This window comes from Maniola jurtina, chromosome 20, assembly GCF_905333055.1.
Source record: "Maniola jurtina chromosome 20, ilManJurt1.1, whole genome shotgun sequence".
Classification (NCBI taxonomy): domain Eukaryota; kingdom Metazoa; phylum Arthropoda; class Insecta; order Lepidoptera; family Nymphalidae; genus Maniola; species Maniola jurtina.
In genome coordinates, this window is record NC_060048.1 from 6,203,314 (window position 1) to 6,215,650 (window position 12,337).

The 12,337-nt window shown below is 37.6% G+C and overlaps 1 protein-coding gene across 2 annotated transcripts in view; it reads right to left on the reverse strand.

Moving 5' to 3' along the window:
* Positions 1-335: 335 nt before the first annotated feature.
* Positions 336-12,337, reverse strand: part of LOC123875434 (thrombospondin type-1 domain-containing protein 4-like) — a 180,069-nt gene continuing 168,067 nt past the window's right edge. The window contains exons 8-17 of one of the 2 annotated variants that reach the window (XM_045921254.1): positions 10,706-10,889; positions 8,188-8,348; positions 7,043-7,585; positions 6,177-6,437; positions 5,623-5,764; positions 4,997-5,172; positions 4,189-4,384; positions 3,573-3,644; positions 2,997-3,131; positions 336-2,401 (exon numbers count right to left, since the gene is read on the reverse strand). In XM_045921254.1, the coding sequence (XP_045777210.1) occupies positions 3,025-3,131; positions 3,573-3,644; positions 4,189-4,384; positions 4,997-5,172; positions 5,623-5,764; positions 6,177-6,437; positions 7,043-7,585; positions 8,188-8,348; positions 10,706-10,889 (1,842 nt within the window). In that variant the 3' untranslated portion in view covers positions 336-2,401; positions 2,997-3,024. Of the gene's footprint in view, positions 2,402-2,993; positions 3,132-3,572; positions 3,645-4,188; positions 4,385-4,996; positions 5,173-5,622; positions 5,765-6,176; positions 6,438-7,042; positions 7,586-8,187; positions 8,349-10,705; positions 10,890-12,337 lie in introns of both variants that reach the window. The other variant, XM_045921253.1, reaches the window with a different exon arrangement.

Here is a 12,337-nt window from a genome sequence, read left to right on the forward strand (position 1 = left end):
AAGAAACCTGCATACCTGAGAGTTCTCCAAAATAAGCCCTCAACGGTTGAGGAGCGGACTGAATTCCGAAAGGTCGGCGTTTCAAATCCCACCCGTTGTACTATTGTCGTGCCCACTCCTGGCACCAGCTTTACGCTTAATTGGAGGGGAAAGGGGAGTATAAGATCATGATTAGTCTGGCAATCCACACTTGCACAGTGTGGTAGACTATGGGCTTCAGCCAAACCTTTTATTCCGAAAGGAGTCCCGTGCTCAGTAGTGAGCCACCGTTGGATTGATAATGATGATAATATCAAAGTCAGTATTCAGGTAGATCATACAAAATAAAAAAAATGTTGGTGTTTAAAGCTTATTATTTTTGTACGTTGTTACACGCTTTATTAGTACAGACAGTATTGGCTGTTACATTAGTATAGAAACCAATTTTAACATAATTGTGATGGTACAGTTTAATTTATTGTACTTGTTACCTATTACATAAATACTTACAGCCGGTAAATAAATGCGCTATACATATTAAAGTAAAATATTTACACAAAATTTGGCTTTTAATGCAGTGCCACACCAGTAGATTGAATTGGAACCGAACTGATTAATTAAAACACAAGTAGGCATTTTTAATCTCATAGCTATTTGTGAAAAAACCTTCATTTGCTAATTATTATTTTTGCACCAATACAATTTATGGTTCGTTAAATTACCTGTATACCATAATTATGAAAACCTTCTCAAAAATTCATGTTTATTTTTTTACATAATACATATAAAGTAAAGTCAGGCCGCTCGCCTCCGCTGCGCTAATTGAAACGCGCGTTTCTTCTAAACGGATTTCTTTTTCACCTATGATAGAATTACTAATACTAATATTAATAAAATATTATTAATATTATATTATATATTATTGATAAGCTGATGACTACAATACTATTTAAATCATTGCAGAGCCACGGAATAGCAGCTAATTCTAAATATTTCAGTAAATGACATAGTTTGACTTTGTACCAGTAATCTGAGGGCTTTACTTGTGACGAAGGTAAACGGATTCCAAACTTGTTGGAATTCAACCTCATTTCAAAATTGAGCTTGGAATCCCGACTTGGGTGTTCTAAATTTTCTGACTTCTCTGACTACGTCACTGTTAACTGAGTGAAGAAAAACGGCCAAATTTAATCATTAACATAAATAACAAAAACTAGGGACGTAGCTACTGTACTTTTTTCTTTTGATAAAGATGTTCATGTAAATTACAAATAATAGTGTAAATTAAAAAATACGTATAGGTAGGTAGGACAAGATTCTAATAAAAAAATAACAGATCATTCGCAATGGCGCTTCGGTGGTCTATAAAATTTCGAAAATTAGAATTCTAATCACATAAATGATTAAATTAACGAATAGGCACATTTCGTGATCGAAGTGCTTCGCATTCGTGATTTACGGGTAATTAACGATTCAATGTCACTCCTTGATTTATCGTCTAACTCGTTATGTGGCACTGCCTCAAAGGACAAATTCTTTGTTTACACAATCAGAATCAATAAATAATGAACACAATGTCATTGTATCTAAAAGCTACAAATAGAAACATATTGTTCTTTGTTACAATAAACTTACTAAGGAATACTATAAAACAGTAATCTAAGAACATAGCCTACATTTAATGACTAAATCTATAGAACAGTTTCAATGGTTAACTAACTTATTATAATACAATTTTTTGTTGAATCTCTAATGTTAATTAATTAAAAATTTATTCCTTGAAATTCGGTGATAATTCAACAGGCAATCTACTTTACTGTGCAGAAAATTGTAAACAATGTGCGTCGATATAAATATTTAAGAGTAAACATTTCTTGATTATTGTTTTTTTTATGAAAAAATAATATTCTTAAATCCGTATCTAATATCTGCCTTTCGTGGTGCTTTAGTTTTGAATTAATTTCTCCTAAATATAATGTTATCAAAATCTAAAGATACAAAAGGAAGAAATCACATTACTTCAGAAACTCTATAAACTGGAGATCACAAAACTATTCCTAACTTAAAGAGATACAAATGAACAATATTATTCGACAATTTGTTTTGTTGAGAAAGGACAAAAATGTGTAATTTTATGTAACGTATAAATTAACCAGTATTCTGTAGTACCTAGGTACCTGATTAGGGTCTTAAGGTGTCAAATTTTGTAGATTAAAGTTAATAGTGGCAAGGCAATTTTTTACTTGTTATTATAATTAAGTAATTTTTTTGTCAATTACAGTGTATATTAGGTAGTGTAAGTGTTTTACATTCTCAATAGTACTCGAATTAAGTATCTAATAATAAGTATGTGTATTTTTATTACGTGTCCATCTGTATCACAATACTATGAGTCAACTCCTTCCGATTCTTCTAACGGTACCTGAAAAAGAAAAAAGAACTTCACATCACTATCGCCTATACTTCCAACAATAGTGGACACCATTAATACTCCTTGTATTGTGAGAGAAGAACAGATTAATATCTAAAAAAAAATTGTAAGAAGAAAAGTGTTTCATGCGTAACATTATTTATATGCACTTTTACAATCGATTTAAGTAAGTAAATGAAAATATAATTCTTAGTTTATAGTTTAGTCACTATAGTCACTATATATTGACACATCGTCGATTCAGGATTACCTAAATCGGGAATTTCCGCACTTTAGTTCACTCTGGTAATGATGCAATGTGAATATTTTTACAGTTCCGATACTCATCCCGGAAATCATTCCGGGATGAGTATCGGAACTAATCATAATCGGGATATCATACTAATCATGATCGGGTAATCGGGATGCTAATCATAGCAGACTTCATACACCTTTGAGAAAATTATAGATAATTCCCAGGCATGCAGGATTAGCCTGCACTTGACACATGTGATGGATAAGGCCTAAGCCCTTCTCATTGGGTTGGTGATGATAATGAAGTTGATAAAGATGATGATGATAATAATGACTATGATGATGATCTTACGTGTCTGTGATGGGCTTGAAGATGACGTCTACCGTCCATGGCAAGAGTGGCAGCAGTTGTCACCATAGTAGTGGTAGTGGCACAGGCGCGCCTGCACCGCCAGTGCGCAGTTACTGAGCTTATCTACGCATGCGCCTGTAAAGAACATCAAAATAATCTGTTCAGAATGTCAAATTCATATCCAACATTTTTTTAAATTTATATACTAGCGCTTGGCTGTAAACAGACTTGCTGGTAAGTGATGATGCGATAGGTATGTACTCTAAAATTTAGTTGCCATTAGAATCAGTATCTGCTACCATTTTATGGCCCATCCGTTTAACCGATTTTAATAGTACAGAGATAGCTTGCATCCCAGAGACGGACTACTACTTTTCATCCCAAAAATTCAAAGAGTTCCCACGGAATTTTTTCAAAATTGAAAAAATACCACGGTCCTAAGAACGAATAACACAGTAAAAATCCGATTTTGATTAAAATTTTATCCAAAATAAATTATGCCATTGCAAATTAGATATGCGGACGGAAAATACATGTAAGTAAAATTATTATTATTATTATTTAATGGCAAATTACCGTTAGTACTAAACGAACGCTGCTTGACGTTTTGAGTTTGGCTTTGGTGTCTGGTTACTCGCTGTTGTGGATCTGCAATTAAAATATTAAATTAGGTTTCCTTTGAAAAATGTAATTGTGAGATTCAGTAATTTATTATCACTACCAAATGGAGTCATTCATAACTACATACAACAAAAGATGAAAAACATATAAGAGTTATGTAATAACTATTTATTAAGGTTTGACTATAGGTAGTGTTTTTTTTTAACTGTTACAGTACAGGGAAAATCAACACCATAGGAGATACAGGGTTGTGGCACCAGTCTCCTTGACATCACGTGCGAGCAGAGACCTTTTGAAAAAGGAGCCCGGACCGGTTCAAAACTATGTAGTCGAGTATACTTCAACTAATCACGTGCGTCCAGCCGTTAGAGATAGGACGTTAAAATATTTAAATATCTAACGTGAAATCGACTAATTTGCAAAACATGACATTGCTGTAGGTGCATAAAAAGTCTGAGGCTCATTAGTGAAATTTTGATTTATTGAAGTTGAACGTTACCAAAAATAGTAAGTAATAGTATGTCGTCTTTGGAAGTTAGAATCGATTTGATGAGAAGTGTTTGCATCTTACCTGATGAGATAGAACTAATAATGGCAGGTTTGACCACAGGCCGCGTGGAGCATCGCGGCGGCACACACGAGCGTCTCGCCGGCGGGCGCACTCCCGCGCAGTCCGCGTCCCTGGCCGCACCACTGGCGCCCTCTGCGCCACCGCGTGCGCACCATACCGTGCGAGTTTGTATGGCGGCTTCGCAGGGACCGGTGCACTGCATAAAAAATATAGACAAAATGATAAAAAACAAGAATAATTTGAAAAAATTAAAAACAAGATTGCTCTGCCAAAAAACGAATTATTAATTTAAAAAGAAAACAAAACGATTACAGACAGTGTCACTTGGGATGTGATGATTCTCACGATACCCCATAGACTCAAACCTATTCAGGCATTAAAAAGTTATGGTGGAATAAAGAAACCCCCATGCAAACAATATGAACCCTGAAAACATTAGGTACTGTTCTTTTTTGGGCAGTCGTGTATAATATCCACCTATATAAAACGTTAGATAAAAAACGATCAATTTGGTAATAGGTTTAGCAGGAACATAACCTGTTTTACCCAACTAGACTAGAAGGAGAGTACCTAATACTTTTTCCAAATTAAGTCTTAGGGCCGAGGCACATATGGCGGAGCGCAGCGCAGAGCATTTATCACAGTCAAGAACGTGTTTTTGCTTGCACTAACAATTTAAAATTACACAGTTTTTGAATGATTTCTAAAAACCTTCAACATGTCTAGTGTAATAACGGTTACGATATTTAAACGAGTAATAATTTAGTTATTGTTATCGTGTAAAAGGTAAGACCAATATTGAACATACCTCTCCCCAATCACTAAGGTACCAGGAGGGTGAGCAAGTTCCTCCACAAGACCTTTCTGTTTCAGGCTTGGAAGCTCTGCATGAAGCGTCTCTCAGCCTCCTTCCATTGCTTCCGATACAAATAACTCCTCGAATTTGACGTCCACCACATGTCGTTGTGCATGGAGACCAGTCACCTGTATACAGGGAAATAATATTTTAAATGTATTAGGCTTTAAACGTTTGCTTGGAGTTACTCTATGTTATCAAAATATTAGAAATGATTAGATCCGTAGGAGAATCAAAGTTAACCGACATAGTTCAGCGGGTGGCGAAGAGCAGGGCACATAGTTCTGAAAACCGATAGTCATTTGGGTCCCAAGGTGCTAAAATGGCGACCTTGAACCGGAAAGCGCAACATTGGGAGACCTACCACTAGGTGGACAGATGACATCAGGCGAGTCGCAGGGAGCCGCTGAATTCAGGCGGTGCAAGACCGTGTGGAAGTCCCTACAAGAAACCCATGCCCAGCAGTGGACGTCTTTCGGTTGATGATGATGGTGAAACGTGTGAGTGCATTTGTGTAGTTTAAGAGAGTAATGTAAGCAATTTATGAGTATGATATGGTGAAATTTTAAAACACTTACCCGTAAACCACTGCGCATCGCATTGTTTTCTAGGTGAACATGTTTGGGAGGAGTGGGGAGCCCGATGCGCACCACATCCATTAGGATCTGCGCAGCGAACTCCTCGAGATTGTACTCCTCCGCCAACACACCATCCTACACACTAGAGAATATGAAAAAGAATTAATTTTATGTCTTACCCAAAAAGTGGAATTTTATTTTATTAGCGTTTTTTAAACTGCTAGTCTGTTTCTCTCGGCAAGAAGATTTTTTGTCCTTGACAACGATAGTGAGTCATGACTCATGACTGATGAAAAGCAACGAGGTCTAAATTACGTAAGGATATGTTTTAGTAAAAGGAGGATCTGACTGACTCTAACATTATCAAGGTACACCTAGAAACTTGAGATTTTCCATGCAGGCTATCTCTATAGCATATAGGCCTTAATTAAGAATTTAAAACTTCTAAGGAAATCTTAAAAAAATGAAAAATTGCCTTTCAGTGGGGATTGCTGATAAAAGTGAAAACTTAAACTATGGAAAAACAGTGTTTTTTAAAAGAAAAAAATCCGTACCTCTGACCACTCTGTATACAGCCATCCTCCAACCGCACTGAAACTGAATGGTTTAACGTGGCTTATTTCATTATCCGACACATTGGACACGAGTGATAGCACTGGCCCCTCACGGAACGTATCAACATGGTCGTTTGGTCGCACTTGGCGACGAGCATCAAGACGTGGTGTGTCTCTGGTGTTAGGCGTGCCATCACAATTGGGGACATCACATACTTCTTTACTTGGTGGCATTGGCAGGGGACATTTTTGGTCACTTATCTGCGAAATAAAAGTCATATTAAGCGTAGGTATACTCCCGTTGTTCCCGTTAACAGGGATAGCGGGAATTTTATAAAACTATTGAAAATCAATCCCGTTGTCCCCGTTGTCTATCCCCGATAGAAAAGGGAACAGCGGGATTAATTTTTAATAATTTTATTCAATTCGCGCTGTCCCCGTTAACGGGGACACGGCTAGCGGGGACATCACGATATTAAGTACAGCTGGTCGATTCCGCAAAAGCTGCATCTATCATTATTTCAATTGTTGTAATTAGCTGAATTTATGGCATAATAGTTACAAGTGTAAATAAGTACTCCGCAACAACGCGCTTTCTCTATTGAGGACAAGCTTGTGAGAGTGCCGAATTTAGGGTGGCTGTTCACTAAAGCCGGATGGAGCCGAGATGTGTCAAATAGTTTAGATCAATTAGATTATATTGATAAACTACGTGTTCATTTTATGTACACAGTAAACTGATGGGTCTGCTGAACACGTCCCAGCTCCGTTCTGCTTAAGTGGACTTACATCCACGCACTCACTCACTCAGTAAGATCTCAGCTATTAACGTAAATAAAGTTCTTTCAAAATAAATAAGTATTTACCTTTGTTATTCCTCGAGCATGATCTTGTACACATCCCACGATCCTAGTTCGATGTGCTGGTCCACAAACAGGACAAGGTCCCCAAGCTGCAGCCCTCCAACGTGGCGGACAAGGCGTTACGCCACATCTTCTGCGACGGGAAGAAGGCGGCGATCCCGTGCAGTGAACAGGAGAAATCTCACGATCCTCCTTATCACTAACTTCCACACATTTGAATTTCCCTATCTGAAGTCCACCCCCACAAGTCCTCGAGCATTGCGTGTACGACAAAATCTTCCACATAAACTTTCTGTCTCCAATAATATTACTATCTATTTGATACTGGTTCTCAACAGAGTTGGATTCCCCTGGGTTTGACAATGAAGGGCCGGATTTATCCAAGGTTCTCGTATGAGATTCAGAATTATGGTGACGATGGTGTCTTGGCACTGGATGATGGACAGGAATGCTGTTCGCAGTCGGAATATCGTTACTAGTTTCATCTTGAGATGAATCAGTAAGGTATTCGTATTTTATATTCGGACTCGGTTGAGTGTAAAGGACCTAGAACAATGCAAAATTATAAAGTTCACGTAGAATATTCACTTGGAATAGTTCAGCCACAGTATCTTATTAATCTCAAATGAGACGCAGGAGGCATTATAGTTTACAAGTGTATTCGCAAAAATACTCTATGCAGTCTCATATTCTGGCAATCCGAACTCCGATACGACTGAACCGAGATCAATCAAAAGACCAACCAAAAGGCTTAAAGTGACATCACCCATGTCGATTTTTTATAGCGATACAGCTGCAAGTATCTTGAGAGCGATTCTGAATCGTGACAGTAGTTATGAAGAATCGTGGGCCAAAATACACAAAATAAACGCTACTGTATCCCGACTTTTTTGCAGCTGTATTGTTCCAAAAAGTAGTGGTAGGCGATCTCCCTAAGTCTCTTTCTATGAGGATATAACACCACTGACTTCATAACTTCAGGCTGTTACTTACTGAGAATTCACTACGTTACTGAGTTTTTTTTTAATTTTTTGGCACGACTTGGGTCCCGAACCGGGGACCTTATGACTCGCAGCGGGATAAAATCTAGTCGCTAGACCAAAGAGGCAGGCTTTGAAATATTCTCACAGTTGCAAATGAATAATTACCAAGATATCGATTGGCTGGTGTATGGGTCCCATCGCAAATATATTGTCGAGGCTGGCAGATCGGGAGTATATAAATCGTGCGCCAGCCGCCTCGTAGGTGCCCGGGGCGCTCACTGCGAACTCTCCGTTCACGATGTATGACCCATTGGATACCCTCAGTGCTAGAACAATTGCAAAATACAGACCATCGATAGGTATACAAGAACACGGGAGTACCTAGTTACTATTTTGTAATGATTTTTCTGCCATGGTAAAGAAAGAGATAGGAAAAATAACATTATTTACTAACTATAACTGATGATTATAATAATATCCATTGTATAAGCATAAAATTTATTAATGTTTCATGAAATATATGGAATTCTTTACCCGACTCCGGCAAAGCCAAAAGGACACATATTATATGACAAAAATAAATGAGTATATTGTGTAAAATATGGTGGCCTGGGATTCAATAGTAAATTTGGAAAAATGGAGTGATATAAATCAGAACTGCAGTCGTAAACGTTTAAGGGTGGAGACATGTAAACAAGATAGGAAAAGAAAAATCGTAACGACTTATATCGGAACTAAGTCGAACGTTAGGATCGGGGAGATCCGTTATGCACCGAGCTGATTTGACATTGGTTTGTTCTATATTGTTGCTTCATTAAGTGATATTAAAATAACTTTTCGTAAAAAACCTTCAATGGATTAAAAATAAATGTCAACTGAGCTCGATGCCTATCATATAATGTTAGACAAGGCTGGAATGTATTCCGAAACTCAAAATATACAAGCAAGTAATCTGCACTGATCTTAATGTTTACGGAACAATCAGCAAATTGGTATTCCGGAGCGTTGCAATGCGTCATGCAAATAATTAACCGTCAATTGTAACGGCGGCTATCTCCATTTATCTCGCAATTTGAGGCGTAGGCGCCTCTATTGAAGAGATGCGCCGCAAATGTGCGCCTGCAACTCCTATTAATCGATTCGACATCGATCTTTGCACTAACATGCTCTTCATCTCTCTATTAAACCACCAGCGCCCTACTAATCAAAACCCATTTCAATAAAGATTTGTTTCTGTTTACTGGAACTATTACGATACTTCTAGATATTCAGTTATTTTACGACCAGGACTTCAAAAATCACGTCGATCCGTTGCTCCGTTGTGACGTGATTGAAGGACAAACCAACAAACCAATAAACAAACACACTTACGCATTTATAATATGGGTAATGATTGGAAAAGATAGAGCCATGATAGTTAAGACGTCGTCGGTCTGCTATTCCTACTGAATAGGGGTTCGATCTCGGGCACGCACCTCTAACTTTTCGGAGTTATGCGCGTTTTAAGCAATTAAGTTTCACTCGCTTTAACGGTGAAGAAAAACATTGTGGGGAAACCTGCATGCCTAAGGGTTCTCCATAGAGTTTTCAAAGGTGTCCGAGGCAATTAATAAAGAAGACCAGCGTGGCAAACTATGGCCTTTTAAACCCTTCTCATTATGAAAGGAGATCCGTACTTATAATGTGCCAGTGATTGGTCGATCATGATAACTATTGAAAAATACCAAATATATGTTCAATAAACTAATGATGCTCATTAAGATTGCCTTGTACGTATTTCTATTAATAAATCTTTGCTCCTGTGCCCTTTTCTTTGTTAAAGTTCCAATGACCTAGTATTCGAGCAGAAAATCATATCAATAAAATATTGATAGGTATTGAAATTGATACTATTGGCACTGTGGACCCAAAAGCTTTATTAAACGGCCTTGGAGGCAACATCTGTTCATTGCTAATTTACTACTAAGTATATCTACAATTGAACTCGTATGACCGTGTTCAATCAAACCTTTCTCGACTGTATGAAATTATTTATTTAATATTGACCTAATTTGTGACGATTTTCTTCGTTCGTTAATTTATCTTGACCTACTTGGTATAAAGGTATTGCAATACGTACCTACTGCATGATATTATATTAGGTCAAAATACATTTGTAGTTTATTTCTGTTTTCCTACCTCTATTAAACTTTCAAAACAAGATAGTTGCAAGGTATGGGTGGATATGTTATTTTTATTGTATCGCCTCACTTTTGAGTTTAGAAAGAACAACTTGCGCTGCTTCTATTAAACTCTGAACATGACGCAAGTAATGGACTAAGCCACAGTGGACTAGGAAATTAGAAAAAGAAGACAAGTAGGAAAAATCCAGCAACAGACCTAGTAGCAGGCGTCGGCAGCAGATACAATCTGCGAAGTTTCTAGTAAGCTCTAAACACGACACAAAATAATGGATTAAGTTGGAATGGACAAGAAACCCCTTTCTTTGTTGTTGTTTGTTTATTTGTCCTTCAATCACGCTGCAACTGAGCTACGAATCTACGTGATTTTTTGCATTGGTACAGCTGTTGACCTGGAGAGGGGCATTTATCCCGGAAACTCAAAGAGTTCCCACAGGATTTTAAAAACTAAATCCACGCGGATGAAGTCGTGGGCATCAAATCAGTCTTAAATAAAGTGTTACCGATATAATTCTCGCTGGAGACGATTTCAGAGACGTTGAGTCTGCAAGCGCCACGCGGGACGGTCGTCACGTAGGAATAGCCCAAGGGCAGGCGTGGACGTGAGAAGAGCCCGGAGACTAGACGTCGTCCACAGCGCACGTCGCGCGTCGCTGTAGATGCTAAGACATCTTCACGGCCCACTACCTGCGAACAAAAATCACACTAATATTATAAAGGCGAAATATGTGTGTATGTGTGTGTGTGTGCGTTTGTTACTCCTTCACGCAAAAACTACGGGACGGATTTGCCTGAAAGGAATGGAGATAGATTATACCCTGGATTAACACATAGGCTACTTTTCATCCTGGAAAATCAAAGAGTTCCCGCGGGATTTTGAAAAACGTAAACGGCATCAGCTAGTAAATAAATCTTCATTAACTTAACAAAACATTATAATATTATGCATAATACTTAATATTATACATAAATGTACTATACTTGCACAACCTAAATCTAATATCTATAGCTACTCGTATATCCTTTGCACCATTTTGGTTGCCTGGAAGAGATCGCTAGGTAGCAAAAAGGCCTCCAAATTATACCTACATGCCTATATTTTGTTGTACTTTTTATGTGTACTGTTTGTTTCTGTACTAATTTTGTAGTGTACTTTTGTGGTGTGAATAATATTCATTCATACATTCATTCAAAACGTAGAGCTTATATAAGCTTTAGTGTGAGGGCCTCCTGATGAAGTGAATACTGTGTTTCAGGATGCAGTGTCTTCCCAGCAACAACATACAACCACGTTTTTTGCTATCAATAAGTCCCACACTTAATCCTCCTAAAAAGTCACCAGCTCTTATAAAATGGAAGTTTGCTTAACATTGAAGAGCCGTAACTGATTTGCAATATACGAGATTACTAACACTCCATTAAACCCCTGACTTGATTACTCTAGGCTAGATGTTCAAAGATAAATTCAAGAACAAAATAGAGCAAGTATAAAACAAGCTTTTACTCGTATTTTACGCAATATTAAATTAGCTACGGTCATACAACTCATGATCCACGTGGACTAAGAGGCTGTGAGGGCCAGACCTTTGTTATTTTATAAAAGCTGAAAGTTTTAGTATTGCTCCCAACACAGGGAGGAACGATGAGCGACTATAAAGTTTGGATCATGGTGGCTTTGGAAGATTATAGGAAACAGAATATGTGTAAAATAAAAATAAAAATGTAAAATGTTTATATTTTCTTCGGTATAGTATTAGAAATCACTGTCATCAATACTAATCCTAATAATATTATAAATGTGAAAGTGTGTCTTTCTGTCTATCTGTCTATCTGCTAGGTTTTCACGGCCCAACAGTTTAACCAATTTTGATGCAATTTAATACAGAGTTAGTTTACATCCCGGGCACGGACATAGGCTTTTTATTCCGGAAAATTTAAGAGTTCCCACGGGATTTTTAAAGGTCCATCCGTTTAATCGATTTATATGAAATTTGGTCCAGAGGTAGCTTGCCTCCCGGAAATTAACATAGGCATTTTTTTATGCCGGAAAATCGAAGAGTTCCCACGGGATTTTTAAAAACCTAAATTCACGCGGACAAAGTCGCCGCCATCATCTAGTCTTTTATAAAATAGCG